Genomic DNA, 25,212 nt, shown 5'->3' on the forward strand with positions numbered 1-25,212 from the left:
GGAGTGCAGTGGCCTGATCTCGACTCACTACAACCTCTGCTTCCCAGGTTCAAGCGATTCTCCTGCCTCAGCCTCCCGAGTAGCTGGGACTACAGGCAGATGCCACCACGCCTGGCTAATTGTTTGTATTTTTAGTAGAAACAGAGTTTCTCCATGTTGACCAGGCTGGTCTCGAACTCCTGACCTCAAGCGATCTGCCCACCTTCGCCTCCCAAAGTGCCTGGATTACAGGCGTGAGCCACTGCGCCTGGCCCATCTTTGCAATTTTAATGTAAATTTAAAATTATTTCAAAACTGAAAGTTTATTAGGAAAAGGAAGAGGCTGGGCGTGGTGGCTCATGCTTGTAATCCCAGCACCTTGGGAGGCTGAGGCAGGTGGTTCCCCTGAGGTCAGGAGTTCGAGAACAGCCTGGCCAACAAGGCAAAACTCCTTGTCTATTGAATATACAAAAATTAGCCAGGCATGGTGGTGGGTGCCTGTATTCCCAGCTACTTGGGAGGCTGAGGCAGGAGAATCACTGGAACCCGGTAGGCGGAGATTGCAGTGAGCCGAGGTCGCACGACTGTACTCTCGCCTGGGCGACAGAGCAAGACTCCATCTCCAAAAAAAAAAAAAAAAAAAAAGGGAAAAGAAAGAATCCGTAAAGGAATTAAGTGAGGGTGGGGCTTGACTTTCTAGCCAGCTTTGCAATAATGTCAGGCTCACTGAGTGAGCTCCCACTTCAGGAATGTAGCTAAGCGCATGGGATTCCACACCCCGATTCCTCACATCCTAGGGGATTTTCTTCCTAGCCACCGCCTCCATTCTGTGAGTTTTGAAGCGGATGCTTTTAATGACTGTGCATGTATAGGCAATGATAATGCTCCAACAGCGCTTTCGAGATGCATCTTGATTTTGAGGGTATTAAAATGTGGAACAAAATGTGTATGTTTAAATGGAGAGGAAGTAATTTTTTTTTAAATTACACTTTTAATTTGAAATAACTGAAGGCTCACATGCAGTTTTAAGAAATAAACAGAGGCCAGGCATGGTGGCTCATGCCTGTAATCCCAGCACTTTGGGAGGCCGAGGCAGGCGGATCACAAGGTCAGAAGATGGAGACCATCCTGGCTAACATGGTGAAACCCTGTCTCTACTAAAAACAGAAACAATTAGCCGGGCGTGGTGGCGGGCGCCTGTAGTCCCAACTACTCGGGAGGCTGAGGCAGGAGAATGGCGTGAACCCGGGAGGCGGAGCTTGCAGTGAGCCGAGATCGCACCACTGCACTCCAGCCTGGGCTACAGAGCAAGACTCCATCTCAAAAAAAAAAAAGAAAAAAAAGAAAGAAAAAAGAAAAAATAAGTAAACAGAGGCCAGGCATGGTGGCTCACGCCTGTAATCCCAGCACTTTGGGAGACGGAAGCAGGCAGATCACTTGAGCCAAGGAGTTCAACACCAGCCTGGGCAACATGTTGAAACCCTGTCTCCTCCCAAAATACAAAATATAAAAATTAGCCAGGTGTGGGGTGGCAGGTGCTTGTAGTCCTAGCTACTCAAGAGGCTGAGGCGGGAGGATTGCTTCAGCCAGGGAGTTTGGAGTTGTAGTGAGCTATGATCGCACCACTGCACTCCAGCCTGGGCAACAGAGTGAGACTGGGTTTCTAAAAAAAACAAAAATTCCTCTTGTTCCTCTTTTGTAGCCATACACACTTGTCCCCTCACCCCCATTCCTGCACAGCTGACAACCAGGGATCTGGTCTCTATTTCTCTGATGTTGTCATTCATTTTAAGAATGTGATATAGCCGGGCGCGGTGGCTCACGCCTGTAATCCCAGCACTTTGGGAGGCCGAGGTGGGCAGATCACGAGGTCAGGAAATCGAGACCATCCTGGATAACACACTGAAACCCTGTCTCTACTAAGAAAATTACAAAACAAACAAACAAACAAACAACAACAACAAAAAAACCAGCCGGGCGTGGTGGCGGGCGCCTGTAGTCCCAGCTACTCGGGAGGCTGAGGCAGGAGAATGGCGTGAGCCCGGGAGGCAGAGCTTGCCATGAGCGGAGATAGCACCACTACACTCCAGCCTGGGCGACAGAGCAAGATTCCATCTCAAAAAAAAAAAAAAAAAGAAAAAAGAAAAAAGACTGTGATATAAATGGAATCATACAATATGTAACCTGCTAGGATTGGTTTGTTTTCCACTCAACATAATTCCCTAGAGGTTCATCCAAGTCGTGAATATTTATCTTTTCTATTCCCCAGTAGTTTTCTATGGTATGGACGTATCCATTCGCTTAACCATTCACATGTGGCTGTTTCCAGTTTTGGGTTATTATGATAAAACATCTGTTACAGATTTTTATGTGAACATAAGTTTCCATTCCTTTGGAATTGCCCAAAAGTGTAATTACTAGATGATATGGTAGCTGCATATTTAAACTACAGTAACACAAAAATTGTAGTAAAGGCTGGGTGTGGAGGCTCATGCCTGTAATCCCAACACTTTGGGAAGCTGAACAAAAAAATAATGGTAAAGGTTGGGCCAGGTGGCTCATGCCTGTAATCCCAGCACTTTGGGAAGCCAAGGGGGGGTGGATCACCTGAGGTCAGGAGTTCAAGACCAGCCTGATCAACATGGTGAAACCCCGTCTCTACTAAAAATATAAAAATTAGCCGAGTGTGGTGGCAGGCACCTGTAATCTCAGCTACTCAGGAGGCTGAGGCAGGAAAATCCCTTGAACCTGGGAGGGGGACGTTTGCAGTGAGCTGAGATTGCGGTATTGCACTCTAGCCTGGGTGACAAGAGTGAAACTCCATCTCAAACAAACAAAAAACCCAAAGATATTGTGGTAAGAACACAACATGTGATTTGCCTTCTTCTTCCTCTTCTTTTTTTTTAGAGACAGGGTCTGTTGCCCAGGTTGAAGTACAGTGGCACAATCACGACCCACTGCAGCCTCAACCTCCTGGGCTCAAGCAATCCTCCCACCTCAGCCTCCCGATAGCTGGTACCACAGAGCATGCCGCCACATCCGGCTAGCTTTTGTATTTTTTGTAGAGACGAAGTTTCACCATGTTGCCCAGCCTGGTCTTGAACTCCCGAGGTCAAGCGATCTACCTGCCTTGGCTTCCCAAAGTGCTAGGAATACAGGCGTGAGCTACTGTGCCCGGCCGATCATTTTAATTTTTTTTTGAACCTTCATACCGTTTTCCATAGCAGCTACACTGCTTTGCATTCCCACCAACGGTATGCAAGGGTTCCAATTTCTCCACACCTCTGACAACACTTGTTGTCTTTTTGTTGTTGTTATTGTTTTGGGTTTTTTTTGAGACAGAGTCTCACTTCGTCGCCCAGGCTGGGGTGCAGTGGCGCTGTGGGGAAAAGAAAGAGAGATCAGACTGTTTCTGTGTCTACGTAGAAAGAAGTAGACATAAGAGACTCCATTTTGTTCTGTACTAAAATAAATTCTTCTGCCTTGAGATGCTGTTAATCTGTAACCTTAGCCCCAACCCTGTGCTTGCAGAGACATGTGCTGTGTTGACTCAAGGTTTAATGGATTTAGGGCTATGCAGGATGTGCTTTGTTAAAAAAGTGCTTAAAGGCAGTATGCTTGGTAAAAGTCATCGCCATTCTCTAATCTCGAGTACCCAGGGACACAATGCACTGTGGAGGGCCGCAGGGACCTCTGCCCAGGAAAGCCAGGTATTGTCCAAGGTTTCTCCCCATGTGATAGTCTGAGACAGAGCCTCATGAGAAGGGAAAGACTTGACCGTCCCCCAGCCCGACACCCGTAAAGGGTCTGTGCTGAGGAGGATTAGTGAAAGAGGAAGGCCTCTCTGCAGTTGAGATAAGAGGAAGGCATCTGTCTCCTGCTCGTCCCTGGGAATAGAATGTCTCCGCGTAAAACCCGATTGTAGGTTCTTTTTTTTTTTTTTTTTTGAGATGGAGTCTGGCTCTGCCGCCCAGGCTGGAGTGCAGTGGCCGGATCTCAGCTCACTGCAAGCTCCGCCTCCTGGGTTTACGCCATTCTCCTGCCTCAGCCTCCCGAGTAGCTGGGACTACAGGCGCCCGCCACCGCGCCTGGCTAGTTTTTTTGTATTTTTTAGTAGAAACGGGGTTTCACCGTGTTAGCCAGGATGGTCTCGATCTCCTGACCTCGTGATCCGCCTGTCTCGGCCTCCCAAAGTGCTGGGATTACAGGCTTGAGCCACCGCGCCAGGCCCCGATTGTATGTTCTATTTACTGAGATAGGAGAAAACCGCCTCATGGCTGGAGGTGAGACATGCTGGTGGCAATACTGCTTTTTAATGCACCGAGATGTTTGTGTAAAGTCAAACATAAATGTGGCCTATGTGCACATCAAGGCACAGCACCTTTCCTTAAACCTATTTATGACACAGAGATCTTTGCTCACATGTTTTCCTGCTGACCCTCTCCCCACCATTACCCTATAGTCCTGCCACATCCCCCTCTCCGAGATGGTAGAGATAGTGATCAATAAATACTGAGGGAACTCAGAGACCAGTGCTGGCGCGGGTCCTCTGTATACTGAGCGCCAGTCCCCTGGGCCCACTGTTCTTTCTCTATACTTTGTTTCTGTCTCTTATTTCTTTTCTCAGTCTCTCGTCCCACCTGACGAGAAACACCCACAGGTTGTGGAGGGGCTAGCCCCCTTCAGGCACGATTTGGCTCACCGCAACCTCCGCCATTCTCCTGCCTCAGCCTCCTGAGTAGCTGGAACTCGAGGCATGTGCCACCAGGCCCCGCTAATTTTTTGTATTTTTAGTAGAGATGGGGTTTCACGGTGTTAGCCAGGATGGTCTTGAACTCCTGACCTCGTGATCCTCCTGCCTTGGCCTCCCAGAGTGCTGGGATTACAGGCGTGAGCCACTGCACCTGGCCTGTTGATGTTTTTAATCACCATCTTGACAGTTGTGAGGTGATATCTCATTGTGGGCTTGATTTGCATTTCCCTGATGGTTAGTGACATGCAGTATTCTTATTATTACAATCCTATGTTCTATATCCTATATTGCAAGGGGTATTGTTGCCGATGGTTTATTGTAATGAAGGTGGAATTGATCCATACAAAGATAAAATTAATTTTTATTTTTTGAGACAGATTTTTGCTTTGTGGCCCAGGCTGGAGTTCAGTGGCACTATCTCAGCTCACTGCAACCTCTGCCTCACGGGTTCAAGCGATTCTCCTGCCTCAGCCTCCCAAGTAGCTGGGACTACAGGCGCCCGCCACCACGCCCGGCTCATTTATATATTTTTAGTAGAGACAGGAGTTCTCCATGTTAGACAGGCTGGTCTTGAACTCCTGACCTCAGGTGATCCACCCACCTTGGCCTCCCAAAATGCTGGGATTACAGGCATGAGCCACCTCACCTGGCCAAAATTAATTTTTCTATGCCAGGCTGGGTGTGCTGACTCACACCTGGCCTGGTGTGCAATCCGAGCACTTTGGGAGGCTGAGGCAAGAGGATCACTTGAGCCCAAAAGTTTGAGAACAGCTTGAGCAATATATTGAGAACTCATCTCTACAAAAAATACCAAAAATTAGCCGGTGTGGTGGCACATACCTGTGGTCCCAGCTACTCGAGAGGGTGAGGTGGGAGGATCTGTTGAGCCCAGTAGTTTGAGATGAGTCTGAACAACATGGTGAGACCCCGTCTCTACAAAAAATTAAAAAATTAGCCAGGTGTGGTGGTATGCACGTTTCATGTAAATAGAATCACACTATATGGGACCGTTGATATCTAGCTTCTTTCACTCAACGTAACGGTTTTGTTTTCTTCTTTTCTCTTTTTTACAAAAGTTACCTTGATCAGCATAATGTTTTTATTTGGGTTATTTTTCTTTCTATTTTTGAGATGTAAGAGTTCTCAGTTTTTATTGTGGGTTTTGTTTTTTGTTTTTTTCTTTTTCAAGATAGTCTTGCTCTTATTGCCCAGGCTGGAGTGCAATGGCATGATCTCAGCTTACTGCAACCTCCCTGTCCCAGGTTCAAGTGATTCTCCTGTCTCAGCCTCCCGAGTAGCTGGGACTACAGGCGCTCACCACCACATCCAGCTAATTTTTTTGTATTTTTAGTAGAGACAGGGTTTCACTAGGTTGGCCAGGCTGGTCTCGAACTCCTGATGTCAGGTGATCCACCCACCTCGTTCTCCCAAAGTGCTGGGATTACAGGCGTGAGCCACCGTGCCTGGCCCCAAGAGTTCTTTATATATTCTGAATAGTAGTTCCTTATGAGATATATGATTTGCAAATACAGTTAGCCCTTCATATCCAGTTTCCTTACCCATGGATTCAATAAACCACTGAGTGAAAATACCTGGAACGAATCAAATAAAAATGATTCAACAATAAAAGAATACAAATAAAAATGTATAACAACTATTTATATAGCATTTACATTTCATTAGATATTATAAGTAATTTAGAGATAATTTAAAGTATATGGAGGGCCGGGCATGGTGGCTCATGTAATCCCAGCACTTTGAGAGGCCAAGGTAGGCAGATTACTTGAGGTCAGGAGTTCGTGACCAGTCCGGCCAACAAGGCAAAACCCTGTCTCTACTAAAACTACAAAAATTAGCGGACGGGGTGGTGTGCACCTGTAATCCCAGCTACTACGGAGGCTGAGGCAGGAGAATTGCTTGAACCCAGGAGGCGGAGGTTGCAGTGAGCCAAGATTGCGCCACTGCACTCCAGCCTGGGTGACAGAGCGAGACCCCGTCTCAAAAAAATAAAATAAAATAAAATATAAATAAATAAATAAATGAAGTGCATGGAGGATGTGCATAGGCCATATGCAAATATTATGCCATTTTATATAAATGACTTGAGAATCTGAGCATTTATCCCATTCTGTGGGCATGACAGGTTTTTGTGTGAACCAGTTAAATTTTTTTTTTTTACATTATACTTTATTAATTAATTTATTATTATTTTTTGAGACAGAGTTTTGCTCTGTTGCCCAGGCTGGAGGCTGGAGTGCAACAACACGATCACAGCTCACTGCAAACTCCGCCTCCCAGGTTCAAGCCATTTTCCTGCCTCAGGTTCCTGAGTAGCTGGGATTACAGGCATGAGCCACCATGCCCAGCTAATTTTTTTTGTATTTTCAGTAGAGACGGGGTTTCACCACGTTGGCCAGACTGGTCTCGAACTCCTGACCTCAAGTGATCCACCCGCCTTAGCCTCCCAAAGTGCTAGGATTGCAGTTGCGAGCCACTGCACCCAGCCTATACTTTATTTTTTAGAGCAGTCTTAGGTTCACAGCAAAATTGATCAGAAGGTACAGAGATTTCCCGTACACCTGCTGCTTTCATACTTGTATAGCTTCCCCTACAATCAACATCCCCCAGGCGCAAGTGCATGACAGTAGCTAGTCTGTTACAATTGATGAACTGACACTGATACATCATTATCACCCACAGTGGATAGTGGATAGTTTACATTAGGGGTCACTCTCAGTTGAACATAGGTTTTTATTTCCTTTGGGTAAACAACCAAGAGTCTTTTTTTTGAGACAGGATCTCACTCTGTTTCCCAGGCTGGAGAGGAGTGCAGTGGATTGATCATAGGCCCCTGCATCCTCGACCTCCCTAGCTCAAGTAATCCTCCCAAGTCGCTGGATGCCACCATGCCTGGCTAATTTTTGTATATTTTGTAGAGATGGGGCTTCACAATGTTGCCTAGGCTCATCTCCAACTCCTGGGCTAAAGCGATCCTCTTGCCTTGTCCTCCCAAAGTGCTGGGATTATAGGCATGAGCCACCATACCAGGCCCTGAGTCTTGTGGTAAGGTTAAGTTTAATTCTATTTAAAAAGCCCAACCAACCTATTTTCCAGAGTGTCTATACCATTTTGCATCACCATCAGCAATGTATGAGCGTTCCAGTTGCTCCATACCCTCACCAACGCTTGATATCGTTTATTTTTTAAAAGTCATTCTTGAATGGCTGGGCATGGTGGTTCATGCTTGTAATCCCAGCACTTTGGGAGGCTGAGGCAGGCGGATCACCTAAGGTCAGGAGTTTGAGACCAGCCTGGCCAACATAGTGAAACTCTTTCTCTACTAAAAATACAAAATTTAGCCAGGTGTGGTAGTAGGCACCTGTAATAATCCCAGCTACTCCAGAGGCTGAGGCAAGGAGAATCATTTGAACCTGGGAGGTGGAGGCTGCAGTGAGCCACTGCACTCCAGCCTGGGTGACAGAGTGAGACTCAATCTCAAAAAAAAAAAAAAAAAAAAAAAGTCTAGGATCTCGATCTTTTTTTCTTTTGAGACTGAGTCTCACTCTGTCACCGAGGCTGGAGTGCAGTGGTGTGATCTCAGCTCACTGCAATCTCTGCCTTCCAGGTTCAAACAATTCTCTTTGCCTCAGCCTTCCAAGTAGCTGGGATTACAGGCGCCTGCCACCATGCCTGGCTAATTTTTGTATTTTAGTAGAGACAGTTTTCGCCACATTGACCAGGCTGGTCTCTAACTCCTGACCTCAAATAATCCTTCCGCCATGGCCTCCCAAAGTGCTGGGATTACAGGCGTGAGCCACCGCACCCAGTCAATTGTGTGTGTGTGGTTTTTTTTTTTTTTTTTTTTTTTTTTTGAGATGGAATCTCACTCTGTTGCCCAGGCTGGAGTGCAGTAGCTATTCATAGGCACAATCCCACTACTGATCAGCACAGGAGTTTTGACCTGCTCCATTTTTTACCTGAGCCAGTTCACCTGTCCTAGGTAACCCAGTGGTCCCCAGCTCCCGGGAGGCCACCATACTGATGTCAAACTGAGTGTGGACATCCAATCAGCATAGTGCACCATCGCCCAGAACTCCTGGATCCTCCTGCTGCAGCCTCTGGAGTAGCTGGGATTACACGTGTGCACCACTGTGCCTGGCAGAATATTAAAGGCTCTGACAATTCCTGCAACAAAGAACTCTATCTGGTGTTATTTAATTCACTGTTTATCAACCTTAAACCTTGGATCACTTTTTTCAAGTCATAGCATAACATGATAATAATAATAGGGTGGGCACGGTGGCTAACAATTGTCATCCCAGCACTTTGCGAGGCTGAGGCACAAGATTTGCTTCAGCTCAGGAGTTCAAGACCAGCCTGGGAAACATGGTGAAACCCCATGTCTACAAAAAAATACAAAAAACAGGCCGGGCGTGGTGGCTCATGCCTGTAATCCCAGCACTTTGGGAGGCCGAGGCGGGAGGATCACGAGGTCAGGAGATCAAGACCATCCTGGCTAACACGGTGCAACCCCATCTCTACTAAAAATACAAAAAAATTAGCCGGGCTTGGTGGCAGGTGCCTGTAGTCCCAGCTACTTGGGAGGCTGAGGCAGGAGAATGGCGTGAACCCGGGAGGTGGAGCTTGCAGTAAGCCAAGATTGCGCCACTGCACTCCAGCCTGGGCGACAGAGCGAAACTCAGTCTCAAAAAAAAAAAAACCACAAAAACAAAACAAACAAACAAACAAAAAATTAGCTTGGCATGGTGGTGCACACCTGTGGTCCCAGGTACCTGGGATGCTGAGGCAGGAGAATCGCTTGAGCCCAGGAAGCAGAGATTGCAGGGAGTCAAGATCATGCCACTGCACTCCAACCTGGGCAACAGAGTGAGATTCTGTCTCAAAAAAATAAAACATCATAAAATAATGATAATAACGTCAATGCACACCCCAGAACTTCATCTAGCTTGTTCATGTTCCCAGTGCAGTGATGCAATCATGGCTCACTACAGCCTCAAACTCCTGGGCTCAAGCAATCCTCCTGCCTCAGCCTCCCAAGTAGCTGGGACCACAGGCATGAACCAACACGTCCAGCTAATTTTTGTATTTTTAGTAGAGACAGGGCCTTGCCATGCTGCTCAAGCTGATCTTGAACTCCTGGCGTCAAGCGAACCTCATGCTTTGACTCCAAAAGTGCTGGGATTGCAGGTATGAGCCACCTCACCCAACCAAAACCGTTTTTTTTTGGAGATGGAGTCTCGCTCTGTCGCCCAGGCTGGAGCGCAATGGTGTGATCTCGGCTCACTGCAACCTCCGCCTCCTGGGTTCAAGCAATTCTCCTGCCTAAGCCTCTGGAGTAGCTGGGATTACAGGCATGCACCACAATAGCAGGTTAATTTTTGTAGTTTTAGTAGAGATGGGGTTTCGCCGTGTTGGCCAGGCTGGTCTTGAACTTCTGACCTCAGGTGATCCACCTGCTTCGGCCTCCCAAAGTGCCAGGATTACAGGTATGAGCCAATTCACCCAGCCAAAATCTTTTTTTTTTTTTTTATATCTCAGATCCTGAGAATGACCATATGAGGTAGGTATAATGTAATTTTCATCTCATGAATGAGGTTCAGAGAAGTCAGGTGACTTGCCCAGGGCCACACAGCTAGTGGGCAGAGAGCTGGAATTTGAGCTGGAGTGTGCCCATAGCCCTTCCGTGTACCCTGCCTGTCTCTTGAGTGTGCCCCGTAACCCCAGCCTCACCTGATGGTGGCAGATGTGGCCTCCCCACTGAGGGCTTCTCTGTGATGTCCCACAGCCCTTATCCTCACCCATGGACACATGCAGGCTGTTGTCCAGAGAGCCTGGCTGTAATCTGAGTCTCACCAAGCAGGGGGTGACGGCGTGGGTGGGCGGGTGACAGCCAGGGCAGGGAGATTTGCCCAGACACTGGTACACAACAGCCTGGCAACCCGTGTGGCCCCAAGGAAGCTGGGAGCCTTCGGCGTGCGTCCCCGAGTCTGAGCTGTGGTTCACACCATGGGCAACAAGCAGACAGTCTTCACACACGAGCAGCTGGAAGCGTATCAGGTAGAGGGGTCAGGAGGGGTCCTCAGTGGGTTTGACAGCTTTGGTTCCGTGGTCTGGGAAGTGGGAACAGAATCCCTTCATCCGGGTGTACCGTCTGCCTGGGTTCCTGGTTCATTCGGCTGTGTGTGTGGCAGCATTGGGCCATCTGTGTGAGTGTGGGGTGGAGGGAGGAGGCTGTGGGAGGAGGCCCCAGAGGCAGGGTTTGGGTTAAGACAACACCTCTCTCCACAGGACTGCACGTTTTTCACAAGGAAGGAGATCATGAGGTCAGTCCAGGGAGGTGGAGAGAAAAGATCTGGAAAAACAACTTTCTATTCATTGCTGGAGGATATTTGCAATTTGGGGTGTGTGTGTGTGTGTGTGTGTGTGTGTGTGTGTGTGTGTGTGTGTGGTCCTTCTTCCCTTCTTCCCTTCTTCCCTTCCTCCCTTCCCCCCTCCTCCCTTCCTCCCTTCCTCCCTTTCTCCCTTTCTCTCTTTCTCTCTTTCTTTCATCTTTCATTCCCCTCCCTCCGTCCCTCCCCTCCTTCTTTTCTTTTTTGTTTGAGATAGGTCTCTATTGCCTAGGCTGGAGTGCAGTAGTGCAATCGCGGCTCATTGCAGCCTCGATCTCCGAAGATCAGGTGATCCTCCCACCTCAGCCTCTCAAGTAGCTGGGACCACTGGTGCAAGCCGCCATGTGCACCTCATTTTTGTATTTTTTCGTAGAGATGGGAGTCTCACTATGTTGCCCAGGCTGGTCTTAAACCCCTGGGCTCAAGTAATCCACCTGCCTCAGCCTTCCAAAGTGCTGGGATTACAGGTGTGAGCCACCATGCCCAACTGGTATTTCCAATTTGATGGGACTCAAATGGGGAAGGGGGGCAGGTGTGGTCAGTGCATGGAGGCAGAGATGGAAAAGCTGAGAAGTCACATCTTGTCATATTGTCCCAGTCTGTAGGCTGATGAGCTTGGGCTTTCTCCCAAGGGTGGCAGGGAGCCATGGAGCATGCATGAGCAGGGCAGAGAGCATCAGCTTGTTAGAAAGAGTCTCCTGAGGCTGGGCACGGTGGCTCATGCCTGTAATCCCAGTACTTTGGGAGGACAAGGCAGGTGGATCACCTGAGGTCAGGAGTTTAAGATCAGCCTGGCCAACACGGTGAAACCCCGTCTCTACTAATAATACAAAAATCAGCTGGGCGTGGTGGTGGGCGCCTGTAATCCCCGCTACTCGGGAGGCCGAGGCAGGAGAATTGCTTGAACCTGGGAGGCGGAGGTTGCAGTGAGCCGAGATCACGCCACTGCACTCCAGCCTGGGTGACAGAACGAGACTGCGTCTCAGAAAAACAAAATGAAAGATAAAGATTCTCCTGAGACTGGGACTTGAGGCTGGGAGCCCAGGTGCAAAGTCCAGAGCCCACTCTGGGTTGCGGGCTTGGCATTAAGGTGAGGGTATGGGGAGGTGGCCCAAGGCTGCTGCAGGTCCCTGGTGTGACCGAGCACGATGGGCACAGATGAGAATCCCGTATCATCACTTGGCCTGTGGGGCCATTGTCCAGAGGCCCCGGCCCATGAACTTGGAGCTGTGAAACCCAAGCTGGCCAGGGTTCGGCTGCAGTGTGATCGGGGCCAAGGCCCCAATTGTGTAGTAACAGGACATCCATTATTGATGGCCACACCTTTTACTCGTGAGCCCCATTGTCTGGGTGAGGACAGCTTGCAGGGTCACCTTGGCCATCATGATCAAATTACTGATGGGGAAACTGAGGCTCAGGCAGGGCGGGGCTGACCCCAGGCTGAAGGGTAGATGCACAGAGCCCCAAGGCGGTTGAAGGCTGACATTTCGTCTGTCCCAAGCTTCTTGCTTATCAGATAGAATAACCAAGGCACAGAGCGGGAGAGGAACTTGCTGAGAGCCATACAGAAACCTAAACCCAGGGTATTCCCTGAGGGGACCCCGACAGGGAACTGAGTGGTCAGAAGGGAAGTTCTAGGTCTCCCCACCCTACCTTCATTGAGTTCCTAGTCATCATATGACCCAGGGACTCGTGTCTCTCTCAGAGAGAGTCCCTAGCAGCTTGGGAACCTCAGACCCACCGAGGATGGTCTCTGCAAGGCTGCTGTTCAGCATGCCCTAATGAAGGTATGGTGTCACCAGGTGAGGGCATCTGAGTGGAGAACTGACTGGCCTTACAATCTAGACAGTGTGTGCGGTATTCAGTTATTTGCAAAATGCCTTTTGTCTGCCCTTTAGAAAAATGTGAATATTAGCTGTTTGTCTCTGCTCTGACCCATTTGAGGAAACCATCCTCGCCTTTTTTTTTTTTGAGATGGAGTCTCATTCTTGTTGCCCAGGCTGGAGTACAGTGGCATGATCTCGGCTCACTGCAACCTCCTCCTCCCGGGTTCAAGTGATTCTCCTGCCTCAGCCTCCCAAGTAACTGGGATTACAGGTGCCTGCCGCCATGCCCAGCTACTTTTTTGTATTTTTAGTAGAGATGGGGCTTCACCATGTTGGCCAGGCTGGTCTCGAATTCCTGACCTCTGATGATCCGCCCACTTCAGCCTCCCAAAGTGCTGGGATTATAGGTGTGAACCACGGCACCCAGCCCCTTCCTCCCATTATGAGGAGAGGAACGGAAGGTATGAAAGTGAAGGTATCTTTGGAGGCAGGGTCTTGCTGATAACATGACGATATCCAGAGATGTATGGATTATAGAGGATTCTCTGAATGCTTGCTGTGATCTGGCCATAAGCACCCTCCCTTCTCCCAACTCCATCTGCCTTATAAACTCCTACTCATGCTTCAAAGCCCAGCACCAATGTCCCCTTTTCCAGGAACCCCCTTTTCCCTAGCTTCCTTTCCCCAGTCCAGTCTCCCTTTGTCCTGTGGCCCTCTCTGCACCTTGGCCCTGCCCCCAGGGAGGTAGGGGTGCCTGTGTCGGGCTCTGTATGCTTGAGGTCCAGGCCCAGGGCTGAAGGTTCTTGGGGACACAGTATCCCTCGGTGTGCAGTGAGCAGCTGTGAATGTGAAAGAGAAGGGACTTGGCTGGGTGCGGTAGCTCACGCCTGTAACCCCAGCACTTTGGGAGGCCGAGGCAGGTGGATCATCTGAGGTCAGGAGTTTGAGACCAGCCTGACTAACATGGTGAAACACTGTTTCTACTAAAAATACAAAAAAATTAGCTGGGCGTGGCAGGGTGTGCCTGCAATCCCAGCTACTCAGGAGGCTGAGGCAGGAGAATTGCTTGAACCTGGGAGGCAGACGTTACAGTGAGCTGAGATTGTGCCACTGCACTCCAGCCTGGGCGACAGACCGAGACTCCGTCTCAAAAAACAAAGAAGGGACAAGCCTCTTGCCTGCTCCCTGCTCCCAGCCTTTCCCAGCTTTTTCCTCCCCACATCAGGCTCTTCTATCGCTACCAGGACCTGGCCCCGCAGCTCGTGCCCCTCGACTATACCACCTGCCCCGACGTGAAGGTGCCCTACGAGCTCATTGGCAGCATGCCCGAGCTGAAGGTACACCCAGGCCATGGGACAGACAGGGGAAAAAATAGTAGAGATGTCTCTCGTTGCATTCCTCCGAGGTCAGTGCTGCAGTTATCCCCATTTTACAGATAAGAAAACTGAGGCTCAGAGAGGTTAAGACACTTGTTCATGGTCACACAGCTACAATGTCACAGAGACAGGGTTAAAACCCAGAGTTGACTGGCGTGGTGGCTCAAGCCTGTAATCCCAGCACTTTGGGAGGCTGAGGCAAGTGGATCACCTGAGGTCAGGAGTTTGAGACCAGTCTGGCCAACATGGTGAAACCCTGTCTCTACTAAAAATACAAAAATTAGCTGGACGTGGTAGCACACGCCTGTAATCTCAGCTACTAGAGAGACTGAGGCAGGAGAATTGCTTGAACTCGGGAGGTGGAGGTTGTAGTGAGCAGAGATCTAGCCATAGTACTGCAGCCTGGGCGACAGAGTGAGACTGAGTCTCAAAAAACTCAGAACTGGGAGAATGAAATGAGATAATACAGGTAACAAACTCAGTACAGGGTGTGTTTTGTGTCAAGTACTCAGAGAACGTTAGTTCTTCTTGCAACAGGAGCTGCTAAATGCAGATTTTTTTCAGCAGGATGTTTGACACATGGTTTGTGCATCCAAGGGAACTTGCGGGTTGAGTAACTGACTGTGACTAGGGTTGATTTTATTGCAAGTGACAAAAACCTTATTTGAGAGGGACAGAATGGATTGAATCAGAATGGATTGCCCCTGAACAACAACAAAAAAATCCAGAGGCAGGGACAGTGTCAGGTATGGCTGGAACCAGGGCCTCTGATGATGTGCTCAGGAATCTCCCCCCATCTCTCGGCTCCTTCTGGGAAGAGGTTTCAGTCTAAGGCAGCCTCTCCTCTTGAGGTTGTGAAAGGACCTCTCAGCCACTCAGCTTTAGCTTCTGTGAGCTTTGCAAGCAGCAGTAATGAGGTCCTCTCCCTCCCAATTTTTTAGAAAAATGTCCCAGGGCAGTCTCTGATTGGCTAGCTTGAGTCACATGCCCATCCCAGAGTCAATCACTGTTGCGAGGTGAATGGAACTCTCTGATTGGCCTTGCCTGGGTCACATGGCTGCTCCAAGAGCTGGAAGTGGGGTCAACGTTGCTCAGACCACAGGGGCAGAGGGTGGAGTTGTCCAAAGTCCTGTCCAGGGACCATGGAAGGGAGTGGGTCTTGATGGAGAATACTTGGAGACTCCCAGAAAGTGGGTGCTCAGAGTGAGACCACATGGACCCCCAGATATCCTGGGGGTCGGAGGGTGGCCTCCCAGCTTCCTTTCTCTCCCCAGGACAACCCGTTCCGCCAGAGGATTGCCCAGGTCTTCTCTGAGGATGGGGATGGCCACATGACCCTGGATAACTTTTTGGACATGTTTTCTGTGATGAGTGAAATGGCTCCCCGCGACCTCAAGGCTTACTATGCTTTTAAAATTTATGGTGTGTGCATGGCCCCGGGGGTTGGGGAGCATGGGGATGGGATGGGGAGTGGAAACTGGGTGGGTGGCACCCACATCACAAATGTCTCCCCAGAGGTTTTGAGGCCCTGCGTGACCCTGTCCTCTACCCGACTCCAGTGCCTCCCCAGCTCATTTATTTGCTAACTCTATTCGAGCCCACACGGGCCTTGTTGTTCCTGAAACACAGTCTTCGGCCTCTGGGCCTTTGCCTCTGCTGAACCCTCTGCCTAGAACACCTTTCGCCTGGCTCCTTATTTACTTATTTTTTTTTATTTTTTATTTTTTTGAGATGGAATTTCGCTCTTTTTGCCCAGGCTAGAGTGCAGTGACTCAATCTTGACTCACTGCAACCTCCGCCTCTGAGGTTCGAGTGATTCTCATGCCTCAGCCTTCTGAGTAGCTGGGATTACAGGCACATGCCATCACACCCGGCTAATTTTTGTATTTTTAGCAGAGATGGGGTTTCGCCGTGTTGGCCAGGCTGGTCTCGAACTCTTGACCTCAGGTGATCCGCCCGCCTCGGCCTCCTAAAGTGCTGGGATTACAGGCATGAGCCACCGCGTCCAGATCCCCTGGCTCCTTCTTATCCTTGAAGTCTAGGTTGAAAGTAGGCCTCTCCCCATTCATCCCCCTATCCCACCATCCTATTTCTCTTCTAGCACCAGGCAATGCTGCTTAATTTCTTGTTCCTTGACCTGTTCACTTCTTATTGACTTTGTCCCTGAGAAGATTCAAAGGTACTGACAGTATCTATTTTGCTCACCATCTGTCTTCTGAGCCTGGCTCAGTAAATATTTGTTGAATGACTGAATGAAAGAAAAACAGTTATCTTAGTGCCTGGCACCTTGTGTGCACTCAATAAATACTTGGTTTTTTGTTTCGTTTTGTTTTGTTTTTTGCTTTTGTTTTTTTGAGACAAAGTCTTGCTCTGTCCCCCAGACTGGAGTGCAGTAACGCGATCTCAGCTCACTGCAACCTCCGTCTTCTGGGTTCAAGCAATTCTCCTGCCTCAGCCTCCTGAGTAGCTGAGATTGATTACAGGCACCTGCCACCATGCCTGACTAATTTTTTGTATTTTTAGTAGAGATGGGGTTTCACCATGTTGGCCAGACTGGTCTCGAACTCCTGACCTCAGGTGATCCACCCACCTCGGCCTCCCAAAGTACTGAGATTACAGGCATGAGCCACTGCACCCAGCCAAATTTTTTATATTTTTAGTAGAGATGGGGTTTACCATGTTGGCCAGGCTGGTCTTGAACTCCTGACCTCAAGTGATCCACCCACCCCAGCTTCCCAAAGTGGCAGGCTTACAGGCATGAGCCACCGTGCCCTGCCACCATAATACTTTTTGAGTGAGTACATGAAAAATAGTTATCATGTTGCCCAACACATAGTAGGTGCTCAATAAATACTTGTTGCATGAATGAATGAATGAATGAAAAAGTTATCAGAGTGCCGGGCACACAATAGACACTCAATAAATACTTGTTGAGTGAGTGAATGAATGAAAAACAGCTATCATGGTGCTCGATACATAGTAGGTGTTCAATAAATACTTGAATAAATGAATGAAAGAGCTCTTACAGTGTCTGGCACATAGTAGGCACTCAATAACTATTTTTTATTTATTTATTTATTTTTTACTGAGACAGAGTCTCGCTCTTGTCGCCCAGGCTGGAGTGCAATGGCATGATCTCAGATCACTGCAACCTCCGCCTCCCAGGTTCAAGCGATTCTCCTGCCTCAGCCTACCTAGTAGCTGGGATTACAGGCACCCACACCATGCCCTGCTAATTTTTGTACTTTTAGTAGAGATGGGGTTTCACCGTGTTGGCCAGGCTGGCCTGGAACTCCTGACCTCAGGTGATCCACCCATCTCAACCTCCCAAAGTGCTGGGATTACAGGCATGAGCAACTGCGCCGGGCCGATAACTATTTTTCGAATGAGCAAATGAAACATTATTATCACAGTGCCAGGACACAGTAGGTACTCAATAAATACTTGTTAAGTGAGTGAATGAATGAAAATTGCACTCAATAAATACTTGTTGAGTGAGTGAATGAATGAAAGTCAGTTACTGTGATGCCTGACACATAGCGGATGCTCAATAAATACTTGTATGAGTGAATAAAAAAGTTATTATAGCCGGGCGCGGTGGCTCACGCCTGTAATCCCAGCACTTTGGGAGGCCGAGGCGGGCGGATCACAAGGTCAGGAGATCGAGACCATGGTGAAACCCCGTCTCTACTAAAAATAGAAAAAATTAGCCGGGCGCGGTGGCAGGTGCCTGTAGTCCCAGCTACTTGGGAGGCTGAGGCAGGAGAATGGCAGGAACCCGGGAGGCGGAGCTTGCAGTGAGCCGAGATCGTGCCACGGCACTCCAGCCAGGGGGACAGAGCAAGACTCCGTCTCAAAAAAAAAAAAAAAAAAAAAAAAAAAAGTTATTATAGTGCCTAGCACCCAGCAGGCACTCAATACTTGTAAAAATGAATGAATCAGGCAGGGTGCAGTGGCTCCCACCTGTAACCCCAGCACTTTGGGAGGCTAAGGTGGGTGGATCACCTGAGGTCAGGAATTTGAGACCAGCCTGGCCAACATGGGGAATCCCCTCTCTATTAAAAATACAAAATTTAGCCGGGTGTGGTGGCAGGCACCTGTAATCCCAGTTACTTGGGAGGCTGAGGCAGGAGAATTGCTTGAACCCGGGAGGTGGAGGTTGCTGAGCCGAGATTGCGCCACTGCACTCCAGCCTGGGCAACAGAGCGAGACTCCATCTCAAAGAAAAAAAAAAAAGAACGAATGAAAAAGTTGTCACATAAGTACTTGTTGAATGAATGAATGAACTCCCAGCAAGTCCCTGCCCAATTTTAAGGAAAGTTCCAGATTTTACAACAAGGTCTTGGGTGCCCTCCCAGGGCCTCAGTTCCTCTTTTTTTTTTTTTTTTGAGACGGAGTTTCACTCTTGCTGTCCAGGCTGGAATACAGTGGTGAGATATCGGCTCACTGCAACCTCCACCTCCCGGGCTCAAGTGATTCTTCTGCCTCAGCCTCCCAAGTAGCTGGGATTACAGGTGCATGTCACCACACCTGGGTAATTTTTGTATTTTTAGTAGAGACGGGGTTTCACCATATTGGCCAGGCTGGTCTCGAACTCCTGACCTCAGGTGTTCTCGCCTCAGCCTCTCAAAGTGCTGAGATTACAGGTGTGAGCCACCGTGCCCGACCTTGTAACACAGGCACAGTATGTGCCCACAGCCGGCCCAGCCCGCCTGCCACCTGCTGTCACTCCCCATCCATCCTGCTCTGCAGATTTTAACAACGACGACTACATTTGTGCGTGGGACCTGGAGCAGACGGTGACCAAACTGACTCGGGGGGAGCTGAGCGCCGAGGAGGTGAGCCTGGTGTGTGAGAAGGTGCTGGATGAGGCTGATGGAGACCATGATGGTCGGCTGTCCCTGGAAGACTTCCGGAACATGATCCTCCGGGCACCAGACTTCCTCAGGTGATGCTCTCCACCACCACCCACAGTCCATTTGCACATCTGAAGGGGCTCTTATGGAGACGGTTCACAGACTCTGTTTCCGAAAATTCCTCTATGCATTCTTTTGTGACCTTGGGGGACTTTCTCAATTTCCCTGATCTCAGTCCTTGCATCTGTAAAATGGGGATAATTAGGGACCCCCCTGGGCACCTCCTGCGGGTGGATGCACCTCTTTCAGCAAGCAGAATATGGCTGGACTTCAGCCTTTATTGCCTCAACAGTTTGCAGTGAACAGACTGTGCAACTGTACTTGGCAGCCTTTGGGGAAAATCAGCCCCCACTGCAGGGCAAAGTATGGCCAATAGGCCAATCTGACCCAAAGCCTGTTTTTGTACCTCCTGTGAGCTAAGGATGGCTTTTATATTTTCAAAAGATTGAAAAACAATAAAAGAATAATAATATTCCAACCAGGTGGGGTGGTTCATGCCTTTAATCCCAGCACTTTGGGAGGCTAAGTGGGGAGGACCTCTTGAGCCCCGGAGCTTGAGACCAACCTGGGGAACATAAGGAGAGTCCATATCTACAAATAAATAAATAAATAGCCAGGTGTGGTGGTGCATGCCTGTAGTCCCAGCTACTTGGGAGGCTGAGGTGGGAGGATTGCTTGAGCCGAGGAGGTGAAGGCTGCAGTGAGCTCTGATTGTGCCATGCACTCCAGCCTGGGTCACAGAGTGAGATTCTGTCTCAAAAATAAATACATTTAAATTTTTTTAAAAAAATTTAAAAAAGATTATTCCATGACACATGACAGTGATACGAAATTCAAATTTCTGTGTCCATCAATAAAGTTTTTTTTTTCTTTTGAGACGGAGTCTCATTTTGTAGCCCAGGCTGGAGCGCAGTGGTGCAATCTCGGCTCACTGCAAGCTCCGCCTCCTGGGTTCACGCCATTCTGCTGCCTCAGCCTCCCGAGTAACTGGGACTACAGGCGCCTGCCACCACGCCCGGCTAATTTATTTTTGTATTTTTAGTAGAGATGGGGTTTCACCGTGTTAGCCAACATGGCCTCAATCTCCTGACCTCGTGATCTGCCTGCCTCCGCCTCCCAAAGTGCTGGGATTACAGGCGTGAACCACCTCGCCTGGCCCATCAATAAAGTTTTATTGGCACACAGCCACACCCGTTTGTGTACATTTTGTCTATGGCTGCTTGTGTGCTTCAACAACAGAGTTGCGTCATGGTGTAAAGTTGAAAACATCAACTATTTGGCCATTTACAGAAAAAGGTTTGCTGAACCCCAAATTAATATATGGAGAAAATTCAGCACAGCTCCTGGCACACAATAGGTGTTTAATAAATTGCTGTTGCTGCTACTATTATTTTATAATTTTAAAATTTCACTTTATTTTTTATTTTTTGAATTGACAAATAATGATTGTACATATTCATGGGGTACACAGTGATGTTCCTTTTTGTTTGTTTTGTTTTGAGATGGAGTCTTGCTCTGTTGCCCAGGCTGGAGTGCAGTGGTGCGATCTCAGCTCACTGCAACCTCCGCCTCCGGGGTTCAAGTGATTCTCCTGCCTCTGCCTCCCGAGTAGCTGGGATTACAGGCATGTGACACCACACCCAGCTAATTTTTGTATTTTTAGTAGAGACAGGGTTTTGTCATATTGGCCAGGCTGGTCTTGAACTCCTGACCTCAAGTGATCCACCCACTCTGGCCTCCCGGACTGCTGGGAGTACAAACATGAGCCACCTTGCCCGGCCTGTTTGTTTTGAGACAGGGTCTCACTCTGTGACCCAGACTGCAGTGCATGGTGCAGTCGGCTCACTGCAGATTCCAACTCCTAGGCTCAAGAGATCCTCCCACCTCAGCTTCCCAAGTAGCTGGGACTATAGGGCTGAGCCCAGTGGCTCACACCTGTAATCCCAGCATTTTAGGAGGCTGAGGCAGTAGTCTCTACTAAAAATACAAAAATTAGCCTGGGCATGCTGGGGCACACCTCTAGTCCCAGCTACTTGGGTGGCTGAGGCAGGAGAATCACTTCAACCCAAACCTGGGAGGTGGAGGTTGCAGTGAGCCAAGATTGCGCCACTGTACTCCAGCTTGAGCAAGACTCTGTCTCAAAAAAAAAAAAAAAAAAAAAAAAAAAAAAAGTAGCTGGTACTACAGGTACGTGCCACTGTGCCTGGCTAATTTTGTTTATTTTATTAATTAATTAATTAATTTTTTTTTTTTTTGAGACAGAGTCTCGCTCTGTCACCCAGGATGGAGTACAGTGGCGCTATCTTGGCTCACAGCAACCTCTACCTCCCAGGTTCAAGCAATTCTCCCTGCCTCAGCCTCCTGAGTATCTGGGATGACAGGCGCCCACCACCAGCCCGGTTAATTCTTGTGTTTTTTAGTAGAGATGGGGTTTCGCCATGTTGGCCAGGCTGATCTTGAACTCCTGACCTCAGGTGATCTGCCCACCTCGGCCTCCCAAAGTGCTGAGATTACAGGTGTGAGCCATCATGATCGGCCTGTTTTTGTTTTTATCTATAACCTGAGACGGTGCTGAAAATGTTGAGATAGGGTCTCACTCTGTTGCCCAGGCTGGAGTGCAGTGGCACAATCACAGCTCACTGCAGCCTCTACCTCTTGGGCTCAAGAGCAATCCTCCCAACTCAGCCTCTGGAGTAGCTGGGACTACAGGCACACACCACCATGCCTAGCTAATTAAAAACCTTTTTTTTTTTTTTTTTTTTTGTGGAGACAAGGTCTTGCTTGGTTGCCCAGGCTGTTCGCAAACTCCTGGCCTCAACTGATCCTCCTGCCTTGGCCTCCCAAAGTCCTGAGATTACAGGGGTGAGTCACTGCGCCAGGCCACATAATGGTTTCAATACATACAATGTATGATGAACAGATCAGGGTCATTAGCATATCCATCGTCTCAAATGTGTATTATTTCTTTGTGTTGAGAACATTCAGTATCCTCCTTCTAGCTATTTGAAACTTTATATCATATGGCAGGGTGTGGTGGTTCATGCCTGTAATCCTAGCACTTTGGGAGGCTAAGGTGGGTGGATCGCTTGAGCATAGGAGTTCAAGACCAGCCTGGACAACATGGTGAAACCCCATCTCTACAAACAAACAACAACAACAAAAATTAGCTGTCAATGGTGGTGCACGCCTGTGGTCCCAACTACTCGGGAGGCTGAAGTGGGAGAATCGCCTGAGCCCAAGGAGGTGGAGGCTGCAGTGAGCAGTGATTGAGGCGCTGCACTCCAGCCTGGGAGACAGAGTGAGATCCTGTCTCAAAAAATTTTTAAAAGGCCAGGCATGATGACTCATGTAATTCCAGCACTTTGGGAGGCCAAAACGGGCGGATCACATGACGTCAGGAGTTTGAGGCCAGCCTGGCGAACGTGGTGAAACCCCGTCTCTACTAAAAATACAAAAATTAGCCAGGCGTGGTGGCGGGCGCCTATAATCCCAGCTACTTGGGAGACTGAGGCAGAAGAATCGCTTGAACCCTGGGCATTGGAGGTGGCAGTGAGCCGAGATCACACCACTGTACTCCAGCCTGGGCGACACAGTGAGACTATCTTCCCCCCACCCCCCCAAAAGAAAATTTTTTTAAAAAGGAAAAAAAAGGAAAAGAAAAAAAAGAAAAAGAAAAAAGGCTGGGCACAGTGGCTCACACCTGTAATCCCAACACTTTGGGAGGCCGAGGTGGGCAGATCACTTGAGATCAGGAGTTCAAGACCAGCCTGGCCAATATGGTGAAACCCCGTCTCTACTGAAAATAGAAAAATTGGCCGGGCGCGGTGGCTCAAGCCTGTAATCCCAGCACTTTGGGAGGCCGAGACGGGTGGATCACGAGGTCAGGAGATCGAGACCATCCTGGCTAACACGTGAAACCCCGTCTCTACTAAAAAATACAAAAAACTAGCCGGGCAAGGTGGCGGGCGCCTGTAGTCCCAGCTACTCGGGAGGCTAAGGCAGGAGAATGGCGTGAACCCGGGAGGCGGAGCTTGCTGTGAGCCGAGATCCGGCCACTGCACTCCAGCCTGGGTGACAGAGCGAGACTCCGTCTCAAAAAAAAGAATTAAAAAAAAAAAAAAAAATAGAAAAATTAACTGGGCATGGTGGCATGCACCTGTAATCCCAGCTACCCGGGAGGCTGAGGCATGAGAACCACTTGAATCCAGGAGGCAGAGGTTGCAGTGAGCTGAGATCACACCACTGCACTCCAGCCTGGGCAACAGAGCGAGATCCCGTCTCAAAAACAACAACAAAAAATTTAAAAAGTAAAGGCACGTGCTCTCAACCCCTGTGGGGGTCCCCCGGCCTAGGGTTGTTTGAGAGGTCCACACGGCATCCTTCCTACCTGGCCCAGGGAATTGCCGTGAGCGTGTTGAGGGGGAGGAGGAAAAGCGGTTGTCCACTCCTTGAAGGCATTGATTCTTTTTCTCTCTACACACAGCACCTTCCACATCCGAATCTGATGGCACCACAGAGAAGCCGGGCTATAGGAGAGCGGGGTGACCCCTCACCCACTGTGGACTCTGGTTTCTAAGAATAAACACAAGTCGCTGAGTCACACCTGCTGGGAGGACACATTTTTCCACCTTAAAACTGGAAGACAGGAGGGAGGCAGTCTAGAATCTTATCTTTGACTTTGCTGTGTGACCCTGAGTGTGGCCACACCCTCTCTGAGCCACGATCTCCCTGTTTGTGCAAGGAAGGGGTGACTCCTAGATCGTCCTCACTGTGAAGGCTGGACATGCCTTGTTATGGGTGTCCGTGGTGGGGATGAGGTGGGGAGATCGGGCCCATGCTGTCCATGTCTACCCCAGGGTTCCCACCCCAAAGGCCAAACCTCACCCTTGACTGCCCTGAGTCATCGAAGGGACTGAAACTTTTACTCCCGGGCTGATTCATTAGAGCTGCCAAGAGAAGACCTCTGATTGGGAGGGATGGGAATGTCATTCACTGAGGTGGCTACTGCACTTTACAGTTTATGATGCATCTGCCCCCTAACGTGATTTTGACCCCTGCCATGACATCCCTGCAGGGTTGGCTGAGGATCCCGCCCTCATTTGGAGGCAGCAGAGTGACTTGCTTAAGGCCACCCCACAAGTCATTTGCAGGGGTGGGCTTGAACCCAGGTACACCTCATACCGGATCCCAGATGTCTGAACCTTGTACATTTGGGGAACCCCACACCCCCTCCACCTCAGGTTGCCCCAGGGCCTCCATCTATGCCCCAGTCAGTCCAAGGAGTAGTTACTCCTGCAGCCAAGAGCAGCCCCTAGGGACCTTCCCAGACACCTCCATTGTACGGTATGTCATGTCTAGAGAGCTCACTCCCATCCTAAACCCCTAATACATTAAGCAGCTACTGGGCCGGGCACGGTGGCTCAAGCCTGTAACCCCAGCATTTGGGGAGGCCGAGGCGGGCAGATTGTCTGAGCCCAGGAATTCGAGACCAGCCTTGGCAACATGGTGAAGTCCCGTCTCTAGCAAAAATACAAACATTAGCTGGGTGTGGTGGTGCACGCCTGTAGTCCCAGCTATTTGGGAGGCTGAGGTGGGAGGATCGCTTGAGCCCAGGAGAGGGAAATCGTAGTGATTGGAGATCGTGCTACTGCACTCCAGCCTGGGCAACAGAGCGAGACTCTGCAAAAAAAAAAAAAAAAAAAAAAATGGAGCCAGGCACAGTGGCTCATGCCTGTAATCCCAGCACTTTGGGAGGCTGAGATGGGCAGAGCCCCTGAGCCCGGGATTTGAGACCAGCCTGGGCAGCATGGTGAAACCCTGTCTCTACCAAAAATACAAAAATTAACTGGATGTGGTAGTGCATGCCTGTAGTCCCAACTACTCAGGAGGCTGAGGCAGGAGAATCGATTGAACCAGGAGGCAGAGGTTTCAGTGAACCGAGATCGAACCACT

The 25,212-nt window shown here is 49.2% G+C and overlaps 1 protein-coding gene across 1 annotated transcript; it reads left to right on the plus strand.

Moving 5' to 3' along the window:
• Positions 1–10,192: 10,192 nt before the first annotated feature.
• On the plus strand, positions 10,193–23,862 carry CIB3 (calcium and integrin binding family member 3). The gene is made up of 6 exons (XM_003915100.3): positions 10,193–10,810; positions 11,042–11,076; positions 14,194–14,305; positions 15,619–15,766; positions 19,097–19,292; positions 23,744–23,862. The coding sequence occupies exons 1-6, from the start codon at positions 10,760–10,762 to the stop codon at positions 23,763–23,765; spliced, it is 564 nt and encodes a 187-aa protein (XP_003915149.1). The 5' UTR covers positions 10,193–10,759; the 3' UTR covers positions 23,766–23,862.
• Positions 23,863–25,212: the final 1,350 nt, after the last annotated feature.

The sequence above is a fragment of the Papio anubis genome, chromosome 20, assembly GCF_008728515.1.
Source record: "Papio anubis isolate 15944 chromosome 20, Panubis1.0, whole genome shotgun sequence".
NCBI classification, from domain to species: domain Eukaryota; kingdom Metazoa; phylum Chordata; class Mammalia; order Primates; family Cercopithecidae; genus Papio; species Papio anubis.

Bases quoted from the DNA above. Each gene is read 5' to 3' on its own strand.
- CIB3 (XM_003915100.3), top strand. From the start codon at position 10,760: ATGGGCAACAAGCAGACAGTCTTCACACACGAGCAGCTGGAAGCGTAT. The intron at 10,811-11,041 runs GTAGAGGGGTCA...CTCTCTCCACAG, and splicing joins AGCAGCTGGAAGCGTATCAG to GACTGCACGTTTTTCACAAG. The intron at 19,293-23,743 runs GTGATGCTCTCC...CTCTACACACAG, and splicing joins CGGGCACCAGACTTCCTCAG to CACCTTCCACATCCGAATCT.